Genomic DNA, 16,540 nt, shown 5'->3' with positions numbered 1-16,540 from the left:
TATCACAGCTGCGATGCTCTGCGGGTCCCAACACCTTTCTATTACAGGTGCGATGCTCTGCGGGTCCCGACACCTTTCTATCACAGCTGTGATGCTCTGCGGGTCCCGACACCTTTCTATCACAGCTGCGATGCTCTGCGGGTCTTGACACCTTTCTATCATAGCTGCGATGCTCTACAAGTCACGACACCTTCCTATCACAGGTGCAATGCTCTGTGGTACCCGACACCTTTCTATCACAGGTGCGATGCTCTGCATGTCCCGACACCTTTGTATCACAGGTGTGATGCTCTGCGGGTTCTAACACCTTTCTATCACAGGTGTGATGCTCTGCGGATCCTGACACCTTTCTATCACAGCTGTGATGCTCTGCGGATCCTGACACCTTTCTATCACAGCTGTGATGCTCTGCGGGTCTTGACACCTTTCTATCACAGCTGCGATGCTCTGCATGTCCCGACACCTTTCTATTATAGCTGCGATGCTCTGCAAGTCCCGACACCTTCCTATCACAGGTGCAATGCTCTGTGGTACCCGACACCTTTCTATCACAGGTGCGATGCTCTGCATGTCCCGACACCTTTGTATCACAGGTGTGATGCTCTGCGGGTTCTAACACCTTTCTATCACAGGTGCGATGCTCTGCGGATCCTGACACCTTTCTATCACAGCTGTGATGCTCTGCGGATCCTGACACCTTTCTATCACAGCTGTGATGCTCTGCGGATCCTGACACCTTTCTATCACAGCTGTGATGCTCTGCGGATCCTGACACCTTTCTATCACAGGTGCGATGCTCTGCGGATCCTGACACCTTTCTATCACAGCTGTGATGCTCTGCGGGTCCCGACACCTTTCTATTATAGCTGCGATGCTCTGTGGGTCCCGACACCTTTATGTCATAGCTGCGATGCTCTGCGGGTCCTGACACCTTTCTATCATAGCTGCGATGCTCTGCGGGTCCCGACACCTTTATATCATAGCTGCGATGCTCTGCGGGTCCTGACACCTTTCTATCATAGCTGCGATGCTCTACGGGTCTCTACACCTTCCTATCACAGCTGCGATGCTCTGCAGGTCCTTACACCTTTCTATCACAGCTGCGATGCTCTGCGGATCCTGACACCTTTCCTCTTCCCGGGGGAGGGTTTTCTACTGCGCTGACACTAGACACCTTGTGCTCCATGTGTAAGACCTGACCACTAACTAGGAATAAAGTGCCCCGATCCAGGGACCTGAATGCTCCATAGGCCGAGGCTGGAAAGGTGTCTGGGAGACCAAAACTCGGATCTCCACCTCCCAGCCAGAGACCTCACACTATTCCCAGTTGATCATGGACCTGGAAACCTCCGAATAGCGCTCGACCTCAGACATCAGCCACCCTGCCTCCTCTCCAGACTACAAAAAGACACGTCAGCACCCTCCGTATACCGGGAACACCCCACAGGACCCTCCGTATACCGGGAACACCCCACAGGACCCTCCGTATACCGGGAACACCTCACAGGGCCCTCCGTATACCGGGAACACCCCACAGGACCCTCCGTATACCGGGAACACCCCACAGGGCCCTCCGTATACCGGGAACACCCCACAGGGCCCTCCGTATACCGGGAACACCTCACAGGACCCTCCGTATACCGGGAACACCACACAGGGCCCTCCGTATACCGGGAACACCCCACAGGACCCTCCGTATACCGGGAACACCCCACAGGACCCTCCGTATACCGGGAACACCTCACAGGACCCTCCGTATACCGGGAACACCACACAGGGCCCTCCGTATACCGGGAACACCCCACAGGACCCTCCGTATACCGGGAACACCCCACAGGACCCTCCGTATACCGGGAACACCTCACAGGGCCCTCCGTATACCGGGAACACCCCACAGGACCCTCCGTATACCGGGAACACCCCACAGGACCCTCCGTATACCGGGAACACCTCACAGGGCCCTCCGTATACCGGGAACACCTCACAGGACCCTCCGTATACCGGGAACACCACACAGGACCCTCCGTATACCGGGAACACCCCACAGGACCCTCCGTATACCGGGAACACCCCACAGGACCCTCCGTATACCGGGAACACCTCACAGGGCCCTCCGTATACCGGGAACACCTCACAGGACCCTCCGTATACCGGGAACACCACACAGGACCCTCCGTATACCGGGAACACCTCACAGGGCCCTCCGTATACCGGGAACACCTCACAGGGCCCTCCGTATACCGGGAACACCACACAGGACCCTCCGTATACCGGGAACACCTCACAGGGCCCTCCGTATACCGGGAACACCACACAGGACCCTCCGTATACCGGGAACACCACACAGGACCCTCCGTATACCGGGAACACCCCACAGGGCCCTCCGTATACCGGGAACACCTCACAGGACCCTCCGTATACCGGGAACACCCCACAGGGCCCTCCGTATACCGGGAACACCTCACAGGGCCCTCCGTATACCGGGAACACCTCACAGGGCCCTCCGTATACCGGGAACACCACACAGGACCCTCCGTATACCGGGAACACCTCATAGGACCCTCCGTATACCGGGAACACCCCACAGGACCCTCCGTATACCGGGAACACCTCACAGGGCCCTCCGTATACCGGGAACACCTCACAGGGCCCTCCGTATACCGGGAACACCACACAGGGCCCTCCGTATACCGGGAACACCCCACAGGACCCTCCGTATACCGGGAACACCTCACAGGGCCCTCCGTATACCGGGAACACCTCACAGGGCCCTCCGTATACCGGGAACACCTCACAGGGCCCTCCGTATACCGGGAACACCACACAGGACCCTCCGTATACCGGGAACACCACACAGGTCCCTCCGTATACCGGGAACACCACACAGGGCCCTCCGTATACCGGGAACACCTCACAGGGCCCTCCGTATACCGGGAACACCTCACAGGGCCCTCCGTATACCGGGAACACCACACAGGACCCTCCGTATACCGGGAACACCACACAGGACCCTCCGTATACCGGGAACACCACACAGGTCCCTCCGTATACCGGGAACACCACACAGGTCCCTCCGTATACCGGGAACACCACACAGGACCCTCCGTATACCGGGAACACCACACAGGACCCTCCGTATACCGGGAACACCCCACAGGACCCTCCGTATACCGGGAACACCCCACAGGACCCTCCGTATACCGGGAACACCCCACAGGACCCTCCGTATACCGGGAACACCCCACAGGACCCTCCGTATACCGGGAACACCCCACAGGACCCTCCGTATACCGGGAACACCCCACAGGACCCTCCGTATACCGGGAACACCACACAGGACCCTCCGTATACCGGGAACACCTCACAGGGCCCTCCGTATACCGGGAACACCACACAGGACCCTCCGTATACCGGGAACACCACACAGGACCCTCCATATACCGGGAACACCACACAAGAGTTGTCGTTTTGGAGACGCTCTGACCCTACAGATGTCAGTATTTCTCCCTTGTCAGACGCTCGGATTGTTTCTTGCTCATTTTCCTGACTATTCACTTATCTCCCACCTGACGCCCCCTCACCCAGCTTTCCTGGATCCCTCAGGGCACGTTCGTACTTTATGGTACCGAGATCAGAACATCAGATCCACAGCTTTTTGGGCCTCATGTTTCTACCAATCACTGCATGTTATTCATAACAACCAATCAGAGCACAGCATTCACACAGAGCAGCCAATCACGGCACAGCTTTTATTTTACCTAATACCTTGACAAATAGAAAGAAAAATAGAAGCTAAACTGTGATTGGTTACTATGTAGTAAAGCTGCATTGCAATTGGTTAGTATGGCGTAAAGCTGAACTGTGATTGGTTGCTTGGTCGCTTTTATTTCTTCTGTTCCTTTGTAACTCCTACACTGTGATTTTACAATGTGGTGGACAGAACAATCTTATTTCTAACGTCGGAGCAATTACTGAAGCGTAGAACTACAAGTCCCAGCTCCCCGCTGAGGTTTGCTGTTCTGACATGTGGAGCCTTCCTGTCAGTCAGGCCTGTGATTGTTGATGACACGGGAGTCAATAAAGTTTCGGGATTCAATAGTGACGATTTCCCGCCTTCTCGCGTCACGACCGGTTGCCAGGCAGGGCTGCAGGAGGAGGAGGAGCCGGCGACACGGAGGTGACGTCATCCTGTCGCGGGGCTTCGCTCTCGGTGTGTGGAGGAGGAAGCGGGAGACACCGGAGCAGGGAGCGCTGTCACCGCCCGAGCTGCACCGGACACAGCGGCAGGTGAGGCCGCCATACTGTCCCCTCGTGCTCCGGTCCAGCGGCCGGTACCGCCCGGGCCTGTGTGTAAGGGGCGACCGTATACGTGTGCGCTTCTCTGTGCACCGCGCCTGTGTATGGGGCTCTATAGACTCGTATCCCACCCTCCATAGGAGCCTTAATATGTAGCTCCGGTATATGGGCCGCTATAGACCTGTATATACTCCTCTATAGCGCCCTTATATAAGTGTATACAGCTCCGGTATATGGGCCCCTATAGATCTGTATATACTCCTCTATAGCGCCCTTATGTGTGTATACAGCTCCGGTATATGGGCCGCTATAGACCTGTATATACTCCTCTATAGCGCCCTTGTGTGTATACAGCTCCTGTATATGGGCCGCTATAGACCTGTATATACTCCTCTATAGCGCCCTCATGTGTGTATACAGCTCCGGTATATGGGCCGCTATAGACCTGTATATACTCCTCTATAGCGCCCTTGTGTGTATACAGCTCCTGTATATGGGCCGCTATAGACCTGTATATACTCCTCTATAGCGCCCTTATGTGTGTATACAGCTCCTGTATATGGGGCCCCTATAGACATGTATATACTCCTCTATAGCGCCCTTATGTGTATACAGCTCCGGTATATGGGGCCCCTATAGACATGTATATACTCCTCTATAGCGCCCTCATGTGTGTATACAGCTCCTGTCTATGGGGCCCCTATAGACATGTATATACTCCTCTATAGCGCCCTTGTGTGTATACAGCTCCTGTATATGGGCCGCTATAGACCTGTATATACTCCTCTATAGCGCCCTTATGTGTGTATACAGCTCCTGTATATGGGGCCCCTATAGACATGTATATACTCCTCTATAGCGCCCTTATGTGTATACAGCTCCGGTATATGGGGCCCCTATAGACATGTATATACTCCTCTATAGCGCCCTCATGTGTGTATACAGCTCCTGTCTATGGGGCCCCTATAGACATGTATATACTCCTCTATAGCGCCCTTGTGTGTATACAGCTCCTGTATATGGGGCCCCTATAGACATGTATATACTCCTCTATAGCGCCCTCATGTGTGTATACAGCTCCTGTCTATGGGGCCCCTATAGACATGTATATACTCCTCTATAGCGCCCTCATGTGTGTATACAGCTCCTGTCTATGGGGCCCCTATAGACATGTATATACTCCTCTATAGCGCCCTTGTGTGTATACAGCTCCTGTATATGGGGCCCCTATAGACATGTATATACTCCTCTATAGCGCCCTCATGTGTGTATACAGCTCCTGTCTATGGGGCCCCTATAGACATGTATATACTCCTCTATAGCGCCCTTGTGTGTATACAGCTCCTGTATATGGGGCCCCTATAGACATGTATATACTCCTCTATAGCGCCCTCATGTGTGTATACAGCTCCTGTCTATGGGGCCCCTATAGACATGTATATACTCCTCTATAGCACCCTTATGTGTGTATACAGCTCCTGTATATACTCCTCTATAGCGCCCTTATGTGTGTATACAGCTCCGGTATATGGGCCGCTATAGACATGTATATACTCCTCTATAGCGCCCTCATGTGTGTATACAGCTCCTGTATATGGGGCCGCTATAGACCTGTATATACTCCTCTATAGCGCCCTTGTGTGTGTATACAGCTCCGGTATATGGGCCGCTATAGACATGTATATACTCCTCTATAGCGCCCTCATGTGTGTATACAGCTCCGGTATATGGGCCCCTATAGATCTGTATATACTCCTCTATAGCGCCCTCATGTGTGTATACAGCTCCGGTATATGGGGCCCCTATAGATCTGTATATACTCCTCTATAGCGCCCTTATGTGTGTATACAGCTCCGGTATATGGGGCCCCTATAGATCTGTATATACTCCTCTATAGCGCCCTCATGTGTTTATACAGCTCCTGTATATGGGCCCCTATAGATCTGTATATACTCCTCTATAGCGCCCTTATGTGTGTATACAGCTCCGGTATATGGGCCCCTATAGATCTGTATATACTCCTCTATAGCGCCCTTATGTGTGTATACAGCTCCGGTATATGGGCCCCTATAGATCTGTATATACTCCTCTATAGCGCCCTCATGTGTGTATACAGCTCCGGTATATGGGGCCCCTATAGATCTGTATATACTCCTCTATAGCGCCCTCATGTGTTTATACAGCTCCTGTATATGGGGCCCCTATAGACATGTATATACTCCTCTATAGCGCCCTTATGTGTGTATACAGCTCCGGTATATGGGCCCCTATAGATCTGTATATACTCCTCTATAGCGCCCTTATGTGTGTATACAGCTCCGGTATATGGGCCCCTATAGATCTGTATATACTCCTCTATAGCGCCCTCATGTGTGTATACAGCTCCGGTATATGGGGCCCCTATAGATCTGTATATACTCCTCTATAGCGCCCTCATGTGTTTATACAGCTCCTGTATATGGGGCCCCTATAGACATGTATATACTCCTCTATAGCGCCCTCATGTGTGTATACAGCTCCGGTATATGGGCCCCTATAGATCTGTATATACTCCTCTATAGCGCCCTTATGTGTGTATACAGCTCCTGTCTATGGGGCCCCTATAGACCTGTATATACTCCTCTATAGCGCCCTTATGTGTGTATACAGCTCCGGTATATGGGCCCCTATAGATCTGTATATACTCCTCTATAGCGCCCTTATGTGTGTATACAGCTCCGGTATATGGGCCGCTATAGACCTGTATATACTCCTCTATAGCGCCCTCGTGTGTATACAGCTCCTGTCTATGGGGCCCCTATAGACCTGTATATACTCCTCTATAGCGCCCTCATGTGTGTATACAGCTCCTGTATATGGGGCCCCTATAGACATGTATATACTCCTCTATAGCGCCCTTATGTGTGTATACAGCTCCGGTATATGGGCCCCTATAGACATGTATATACTCCTCTATAGCGCTCTTATGTGTGTATACAGCTCCTGTATATGGGGCCCCTATAGACATGTATATACTCCACTAAAGCGCCCTTATGTGTGTATACAGCTCCTGTATATGGGCCCCTATAGACATGTATAAACTCCTCTATAGCGCCCTTATATAAGTGTATACAGCTCCTGTATAGTGGGCCCCTATAGACATGTATAATATACTCCTCTATAGCGCCCTTATGTGTGTATACAGCTCCTGTATATGGGCCCCCTATAGACATGTATATACTCCTCTATAGCGCCCTCATGTGTGTGTATACAGCTCCGGTATATGGGCCCCTATAGATCTGTATATACTCCTCTATAGCGCCCTTATGTATGTATACAGCTCCTGTATATGGGACCTCTATAGACATGTATATACTCCTCTATAGCGCCCTTATGTGTGTATACAGCTCCTGTCTATGGGGCCCCTATAGACCTGTATATACTCCTCTATAGCTCCCTCATGTGTGTATACAGCTCCTGTATATGGGGCCCCTATAGACCTGTATATACTCCTCTATAGCGCCCTTATGTGTGTATACAGCTCCTGTCTATGGGGCCCCTATAGACCTGTATATACTCCTCTATAGCGCCCTTATGTGTATACAGCTCCGGTATATGGGCCGCTATAGACCTGTATATACTCCTCTATAGCGCCCTTGTGTGTATACAGCTCCTGTATATACTCCTCTATAGCGCCCTTATGTGTGTATACAGCTCCTGTATATGGGGCCCCTATAGACATGTATATACTCCTCTATAGCGCCCTTGTGTGTATACAGCTCCTGTATATGGGCCCCTATAGATCTGTATATACTCCTCTATAGAGCCCTCATGTGTGTATACAGCTCCTGTATATGGGCCCCTATAGACATGTATATACTCCTCTATAGCGCCCTTGTGTGTATACAGCTCCTGTATATGGGGCCCCTATAGACATGTATATACTCCTCTATAGCGCCCTCATGTGTGTATACAGCTCCTGTATATGGGGCCCCTATAGACCTGTATATACTCCTCTATAGCGCCCTCATGTGTGTATACAGCTCCTGTATATGGGGCCTCTATAGACATGTATATACTCCTCTATAGCGCCCTTATATAAGTGTATACAGCTCCTGTATATGGGGCCCCTATAGACATGTATATACTCCTCTATAGCGCCCTTATGTGTGTATACAGCTCCGGTATATGGGCCCCTATAGACATGTGTATATACTCCTCTATAGCGCCCTTATGTGTGTATACAGCTCCTGTATATGGGGCCCCTATAGACATGTATATACTCCACTAAAGCGCCCTTATGTGTGTATACAGCTCCTGTATATGGGCCCCTATAGACATGTATAAACTCCTCTATAGCGCCCTTATATAAGTGTATACAGCTCCTGTATAGTGGGCCCCTATAGACATGTATAATATACTCTATAGCGCCCTTATGTGTGTATACAGCTCCTGTATATGGGCCCCCTATAGACATGTATATACTCCTCTATAGCGCCCTCATGTGTGTGTATACAGCTCCGGTATATGGGCCCCTATAGATCTGTATATACTCCTCTATAGCGCCCTTATGTATGTATACAGCTCCGGTATATGGGCCCCTATAGACATGTATATACTCCTCTATAGCGCCCTTGTGTGTATACAGCTCCTGTATATGGGGCCCCTATAGACCTGTATATACTCCTCTATAGCGCCCTTGTGTGTATACAGCTCCTGTATAGGGCCCCTATAGACATGTATATACTCTATAGCGCCCTTATATAAGTGTATACAGCTCCTGTATATGGGACCTCTATAGACATGTATATACTTCTCTATAGCGCCCTTGTGTGTATACAGCTCCTGTGTGTAGATGTGCAGACAGCGGTCCCTCTGTAAACATGTATTCGGAGTGTTGCCCCCACTGTGCGGCCCCCCTCTATAAGAGGTCCCTTGTAGATATGTAAAGCCTCTGTAGAGCCCATACGTACCCTGTCCATAGGGGGCTGTGATGCCCCTCACCTGTGTGTGGGGTCTTCAGCCCGCTATATAGATGCGACCCCCAGTATACAGGGCAGGCTGTGATCTGCGTTCCCTCATTGTGCCCGCCACTCTTTCTCTCGTAGATCGGTGGCAGATTCGCCTTTTTAGTTTGTGTCATGTGAGTGGAACCTTCCCCCCTAATAAATGCACGTAGATACTGGGGGTGATCTGTAGGGGGCAGCGGCTGGTGTCCGCGGGTGTCTGGCACCGCGCTGCGTTGGCTCTTGCACTTTGGTCGGCCTGCGCTCTGCTCCAGGACTGTCGCCGGATGGCAGTGGCCCAGGTTCCTGCCGGTGTCTGGATTGTAGGTGATCTTAGGGGTCCTCCGTCTGCACCGTCACTTCTGCGGGGGCTTCTATCAGGACCCATTAATAACGTATGAATGAGAAGTTAGTACACCCCTCTGCAGCCAGTGTGTCAGTCTTCACTGCAGTTCTGGCTTTCTATTCCTGCTTTGTGCTGTGCAGCGATGACCGAGGGAGAAGGTTTTGCTGTCACACATTGTACAGGAGTCCTCCGCGTCCTGGCGTCCGCTGTAACCTGTCACCATGGAGATTTTTCAGATTTACACACCCAAAATACTTTCCTGCAGGGGATGAAACATGCGGCCGCTTCTCCCGGAGGAGAATGTCTGCACGGCTGGGGACGTCCTCAGGATCCCTGATCCCTTAGATAGTCAGGGTCTTCGGTGTTTGCTCTGCACCCGATGGCTTCTTTAGTGGAGGGGGTCTGAATTATTTCCCCCCATAAAGTCCAACTAACTGTTATTCCAGTCCTGTGCTCTTGTCTAGGGGGGCCGCATTGAGATGATGGGGGGGATCGCCTTATACAAGGTGCAGAGAGCATGACTGTGCCCGGAGGAGCGATCGGCCATTAGGTAACTGAGGGCAGAGGCCGGGCTGCACATTGGGGTCTTAGTTTTGCCTCTCTGGGTTGTAGCGAGTCCCCCTTATCCAGTCCTGTGTGCGTACCCTGCGTGTGCTTGGATTAGTCCGTGCGCGCCGCTGTGTGCAGTAGTCATCCTGCCATGTGACTGCTTATGTTCCTGGAGCAGACGGTGTGAACGGCGATTATCCGCTGACTTACTGCTCCTCGCACGTTTACTCTCCTGTCTGTGGCCCCCAGTAATGCACATTAATGGACCGTGGATTTATAAGGGTCCCGGCTGTACTGATTGTCCCCAGTCTTCTCCCTCAGACGCTCGGTAAGGAGAAGCCATGACCGAAATTAGTGACCTCGACCGGCAAATTGAGCAGCTGAGACGCTGCGAGCTCATCAAGGAAAGCGAAGTCAAAGCCCTTTGTGCCAAGGCGCGGTGAGTCTGGGCATGGGCAGAGGAGAGGATGGCGTGGTGCCGGGGCAGAGGAGAGGATGGCGTGGTGCCGGGGCAGAGGAGAGGATGGCGTGGTGCCGGGGCAGAGGAGAGGATGGCGTGGTGCCGGGGCAGAGGAGAGGATGGCGTGGTGCCGGGGCAGAGGAGAGGATGGCGTGGTGCCGGAGCAGAGGAGAGGATGGCGTGGGGTGGGGCCATGGATGGGGCAGAGGATGGCGTGGGGCCAGGGATGGGGCAGAGGATGGCGTGGGGCCAGGGATGGGGCAGAGGATGGCGTGGGGCCAGGGATGGGGCAGAGGATGGCGTGGGGCCAGGGATGGGGCAGAGGATGGCGTGGGGCCATGGATGGGGCAGAGGATGGCGTGGGGCCAGGGATGGGGCAGAGGATGGCGTGGGGCCAGGGATGGGGCAGAGGATGGCGTGGGGCCAGGGATGGGGCAGAGGATGGCGTGGGGCCAGGGATGGGGCAGAGGATGGCGTGGGGCCAGGGATGGGGCAGAGGATGGCGTGGGGCCAGGGATGGGGCAGAGGATGGCGTGGGGCCAGGGATGGGGCAGAGGATGGCGTGGGGCCAGGGATGGGGCAGAGGATGGCGTGGGGCCAGGGATGGGGCAGAGGATGGCGTGGGGCCATGGATGGGGCAGAGGATGGCGTGGGGCCAGGGATGGGGCAGAGGATGGCGTGGGGCCAGGGATGGGGCAGAGGATGGCGTGCGGCCAGGGATGTGCCCAGTAATGTCTCTTCTCTTGCAGGGAGATTCTGGTGGAGGAGAGCAATGTCCAGCGGGTGGACTCCCCTGTCACGGTAAGGGTCGTTGTAACCTGTGTGCTGACGTCAGGTGCCAACAGCGGGTACTGACGGGTCAGATGCTTGTCTCCTCAGGTCTGCGGCGACATCCATGGCCAGTTCTATGACCTGAAAGAGCTTTTCAGGGTGAGTCCTGTGAGATGGCGCGGTGCTTCCCCGTGTGATGGGGCAGGGATGTTATCTCATCTCTCAATCCTTCTACTCGCAGGTCGGGGGCGACGTCCCAGAAACCAACTACCTGTTCATGGGGGACTTCGTGGACCGCGGCTTCTACAGCGTGGAAACATTCCTTCTCCTCCTGGCCCTAAAGGTGAGGAATGGGTTCGTATGACTTGGACCCTGGAAATTCTTGACTCCTGCATGTAGAGTTTTAGAAAGCTTTTGACATCAGGTGGCGCGTGCCGGACAGGAGAGGCTGCAGGGTGACGGTGTGATGTGCGCTGACCCCTCAGCGGTCGCTCCCGGCATATGACCGGTTTATGTCCCTCAGTAATGACGGCTCCTTGTCTGCGCAGGTCCGCTACCCTGACAGGATCACACTCATCCGCGGGAACCACGAAAGTCGGCAGATCACACAAGTCTACGGTTTTTACGATGAGTGTCTGCGCAAGTACGGCTCGGTGACTGTATGGCGGTACTGCACGGAGATCTTCGACTATCTCAGCCTGTCGGCCATTATTGATGGCAAGGTGACAGTTCAGGGTCTTATCGTGAGGGGGGAGCCATGTAATGCCTGACCGGTGGAGGAGAAGACCACCTCTAAGAGCCCTGCAGGGTCTGGGGGTCTCGGGGCGCCCTGCTGTAGAGGGGATACATCGGAGCGTCTTTCTCTCCCGGCTAATTACCATCTCCTTCCCCCAGATCTTCTGTGTACACGGTGGTCTCTCGCCATCGATACAGACCCTGGACCAGATCCGAACCATTGACCGCAAACAGGAAGTCCCTCACGACGGCCCCATGTGCGACCTGCTGTGGTCAGACCCTGAAGGTAGGTCCATCACTGCCCGTGCTTGCCCCCCGAGCTCTGTCAGTGCCACCTGATGAGTCTGACGTATGACCCCCTTCAGATACTACCGGGTGGGGAGTCAGCCCTCGGGGGGCCGGGTATCTTTTCGGCAGCGACGTCGTGGCGCAGTTCAACGCAGCAAACAACATCGACATGATCTGCCGCGCGCACCAGCTGGTCATGGAGGGCTACAAGTGGCACTTCAACGAGGCGGTCCTGACCGTGTGGTCTGCGCCAAACTACTGTTACAGGTGCGTACTGCTGTGTGCACGACCCGTACCGGGTGGTCCCAGCGCGCCCCCTCTCACCTCTGTCTCGCCCCCATTAGATGTGGAAACGTCGCCGCCATCTTGGAGCTGGATGAGCATCTGCAGAAGGAATTCATCATTTTTGAAGCCGCTCCCCAAGAGACCAGAGGCATTCCCTCCAAGAAGCCGGTGGCCGACTACTTCCTGTGACCAGCCCCCTCCGTGCCAGGGCCTCTCCACTGTTTCCTCCCGGTGTCTCGAACTTCTCTGAAGGCCTCTTCTCCCATCTCCCCCTTCATTGACGGTGGGATTGTCACACGGTGCGGGGGGCCGAGGATTCTGCAGACTTTGCCCCTCTTCTCCTTGTTAAGTCTTACTAGGGTTAATGTGCTGAGTCGGGGGAGGGGAGCGTCTGACTCCAGGGTGCTCTAGGTTTTTTTTTTTAACATTTCAGGGGGCGCTCGAAAACTGTTTTTTTTTTTTTTGTTTGTTTTTTTGTGGGTGGGGTATAGAGGAGCAATGCTCTGCAGTTTGGGAGCAATCGTGCTGTGTGTCTCAGGAAAAGGGCTTTTCTCAAGACTTTCACTGGGGTGGGGGAGGGGCGCGGGCAGTGTTATGCAAGGAAACCAAAATCCTTTTAGAATTGTTTTTTTTTCCCCCTCAATTTTTATGAATTCCTAAAATCCCAAATCCAGTCATTCCTCTCCCAGTGCCCCCTGTATTAGGCTGTGGTGGTCTTTCCCTGCTGGGGTGATGATGATGATAGTTTGGAGTGCCTTAGTGCAGCAGACCCTGGGCCTAGGTCCCAGCAGGACTGACAGGTGGGCTCCGTCCCCCACACGTTGCCATATTGAGGTTTTCTGAAGCCACAGTGTTCACCCTCCTCATCCTCTCCATGTGTTGTCCTGAGGGTGGAGGAGTCGCCACCAGGGGGCTCTCTGCTTCTCCAGGGGGGTCTCCACTGGTCCTGGGGTCCCTGTTTCTCCAGGGGTTTCCACTGGTCCTGGGGTTCCTCCTTGTCCAGGGGTCTCCATTGCTTCTCCGGGAGGGGGGGTCTCCACTGCTCCTGGTGTTTCTGCTTCTCCAGGGGTCCCACCTTGTCCCTGTTTTGTAATTTATTCTTTTATATCCTGCTCTTTCCATATGACCCCCCCATCGCCCCCTGGTTATTGTACACATATGTCAGTCAGGTTTTTATTTTTAATTTTACTTTTTGGTAGATAAAGCCACAGACGTCTGCTAATAAAACAAGAAAAGATTAAAAAAAAACTGGAAACGTAAAAGTGTGATGTGATCTGTACCGTATGCTGGGGGCTGTGCACTGACTCCAGAGCTGCACTCACTGTTCTGCTGGTGGAGATACTACATGATGTAATGTATGTGCACGGTGACTGCACCAGCAGAATAGTGAGTGCAGCTCTGGGGTATAATACAGGATGTAACTCAGGATCAGTAATGTAATGTGTGTACACAGTGACTGCACCAGCAGAATAGTGAGTGCAGCTCTGGATGTAACTCAGGATCAGTAATGTATGTACACAGTGAGTGCAGCTCTGGGTTATAACATTATCAGTGACTTTATTCTATGAATATCCTGACTCTCTGGGTAATCTGGTTCTCTGCAGTGACAGGTTCTCAGATTTGACCGGCCGCCCCTGTTCCGCTCCTGATGGTGAAGGCTGCCGTGTTGGGAGCGGATGGGCTGAGCGTTCTTTATGCTTTTCCTATGTTATATCCCGTGCACTAAGGATTTGTATGAGCGGTTGTGGACTGCCCCTGTAAGTTTACTTTGTATGATTCTGCTTGTAATGCTGTTGATCTCAGACTAGACTGGGTACAGTGTAGCAAACCCTCTGCTGTGTGAACAGGGACAGGTCATTCTGCGTTTAATTTTTTTGAATCATGATGTAAACCTGAATTCTTCCCTTTGCTGAAAACGGTGTGTAAATTGAATATTGTCCTGGCAGATCACTTTCTCATATTGTAGAATAGTGCTAGGATCTCAGCGCTGCGAGGGAGTAGATCACATGAGGATTTGGATCCTGTGTTGTGACTGGTGGCAGTCCTGGCTCCTGCTGCTTGTCTCCATTACCTGGACATAATGCAGCATTTTCCTTTTTGACCACTAGGTGGCAGCATCTTTCAATATTCTCATCCAGGACGATGATCTCCCCGGGTAGCTGTATGCAGAGAAGGGGCCGCCTCGCGGTTATGGTGCGTTGGCAACATCTCCGGCTAGCGGTGGCCGTATATAGCAGCCATATGTATTCTGTAGGGGACTGATGCCAGCACTGACCTTATTAGATTGTGTATCCCTAGCACCCAGCCTGTGTAGTGGGGTCGTCAGGCACCAGGACCATAGGGTGGGCTGGAGGATGGTTCCTCTGCTTGTATTCTGCTCCTGTTATCCCCCTGGACTTCATTTACATGACTGCTAGCTATGGGGTCTGTTGCATGCAGTGTCCCCCTCCTCTGTATGAGACCCTCCTAGAAGTGTGAGGATGGGAAGTTTACATGTTCCTGTGAAATGGGGGTCCGGCGGGGAGGATGTGTGGGTGTGAAACAAGACGCCAGGATGAGACAGATGGCGGCTCCAGGAGTAGCACTGCGGGGTGTAACATTACCGTCTGAGCTAGGAGACTACAACTCCCAGCATTTATATCTCTATACCCATTCCTTTTCTATTGATTTGCCGGTCGGGACCCTCACACAGCGGTGCGGGGGTCAGTGTGCTGGAGGCGACCATTGTTGGTTATCCCCTGCATTAAACATGACACGCGGTGTAACATCTCATTTTAATGTAAAACAAAGAAAAAATAAGTCCAAAAATCTGATAAATAAAATACAAGTATAACTGCGGGAAAGTCGTTCCCGGGCCCATGGGGTGAATGCAGCCTTTTTTAGTAATTCCTTTTGTCACACCCCTGCCCCCCCAGTGCTGAGACCCTTCTATGTGACTGTCGGGGGGGGAACATGCCAGCACTGATCTTGGCTGTACATTATGTGGCCTCAGGGGCCACAAGATGCGACTAATCGACTACAAAAAGTTTATCAAAAAATATGTTCTATACAACAGATTACGGGCAAAATGTACAGATCGTGTGGCCTGTGCTCCGATCACAGCCAAAGCTGCATTCACCGCTCTTCCTACTAACCATAAATGCACTAAATGAAGGTGCCTGATCTCCCACCATGCACCACTGCTTACTCTGGACCAGTAGGTGGCAGCAGTGAGCGCTGTGTGGCACCCAGCAGCCTTGTGAGTGCAGCTCTGGATGTGACTGGTGCACCAGCCCTGGTCTCCTGTAGGCTGTCCGATCACATCCAGCCGCCCCCAGAGTACAGGCGCTGAATCTGGGGCCCGGAGAACTGCAGTCCAAGTTTAGCTCCTGAGTTGGGAAGGAAATGCTGGAAGCGCAGGTCGGGGCTCTTCAGGTAACCTCTGAGGGCCCCTTCCTCCTCTCGCCCTGGTGGGGGGATGGCGCAGGAGGCGGCTCCGTAGTCCCCTGCGCAGGCCATGTCCTGCCCGTAAATCCTGTAGTCTGATTGGCTGTCGTAGATCAGAGGGGCTTCCTGAGGGGCTTGGAACGTGGCAATGAAGCGCTGGGCGGTGGACGTCCGACTGACCCCCGAAGCTTGGGCTGCACTTTGGCTGTCAACAGAGAAGACGCTGATCAGATTACCGACTGACGCGACTACTGTACCTTTTTTTTTTTTTCCGTTTTTTTTTTATCCTTCAAGTGCATTTAGTAAAAATGTACGGTAGGTGTAAAATCTGCCGTTTTGTGTATACAGCTCCAAATCACATCTATAGGTCTCCATGGTAGCGGACCGTGAACAAATCCA

At 52.9% G+C, this 16,540-nt stretch overlaps 2 protein-coding genes across 2 annotated transcripts in view; one reads left to right on the top strand and one right to left on the bottom strand.

The window, feature by feature from the left end:
* The first annotated feature begins 4,129 nt into the window (after positions 1 to 4,129).
* Positions 4,130 to 13,977, top strand: PPP4C (protein phosphatase 4 catalytic subunit). Its single transcript, XM_069734978.1, has 9 exons — positions 4,130 to 4,287; positions 10,498 to 10,615; positions 11,386 to 11,437; positions 11,516 to 11,566; positions 11,649 to 11,750; positions 11,956 to 12,129; positions 12,302 to 12,428; positions 12,508 to 12,697; positions 12,775 to 13,977. The coding sequence occupies exons 2-9, from the start codon at positions 10,518 to 10,520 to the stop codon at positions 12,902 to 12,904; spliced, it is 924 nt and encodes a 307-aa protein (XP_069591079.1). The 5' UTR covers positions 4,130 to 4,287; positions 10,498 to 10,517; the 3' UTR covers positions 12,905 to 13,977.
* A 1,125-nt stretch (positions 13,978 to 15,102) lies between these two features.
* Positions 15,103 to 16,540, bottom strand: part of LOC138645566 (T-box transcription factor TBX6-like) — a 75,469-nt gene continuing 74,031 nt past the window's right edge. Inside the window, exon 8 of the mRNA XM_069734974.1 lies at positions 15,103 to 16,346. Coding sequence (XP_069591075.1) covers positions 16,013 to 16,346 — 334 coding nt within the window. The 3' untranslated portion in view covers positions 15,103 to 16,012. The remainder of the gene's footprint in view (positions 16,347 to 16,540) is intronic.

Source organism: Ranitomeya imitator, chromosome 7, assembly GCF_032444005.1.
Source record: "Ranitomeya imitator isolate aRanImi1 chromosome 7, aRanImi1.pri, whole genome shotgun sequence".
In the NCBI taxonomy this organism is placed as follows: Eukaryota; Metazoa; Chordata; class Amphibia; order Anura; family Dendrobatidae; genus Ranitomeya; species Ranitomeya imitator.
Note: the sequence above shows the minus strand (reverse complement) of the source record. Positions and strands in the feature narration are given on the sequence as shown.

Bases quoted from the DNA above. Each gene is read 5' to 3' on its own strand.
- PPP4C (XM_069734978.1), top strand. From the start codon at position 10,518: ATGACCGAAATTAGTGACCTCGACCGGCAAATTGAGCAGCTGAGACGC. The intron at 10,616-11,385 runs GTGAGTCTGGGC...CTTCTCTTGCAG, and splicing joins GCCCTTTGTGCCAAGGCGCG to GGAGATTCTGGTGGAGGAGA. The intron at 12,429-12,507 runs GTAGGTCCATCA...GACCCCCTTCAG, and splicing joins GCTGTGGTCAGACCCTGAAG to ATACTACCGGGTGGGGAGTC.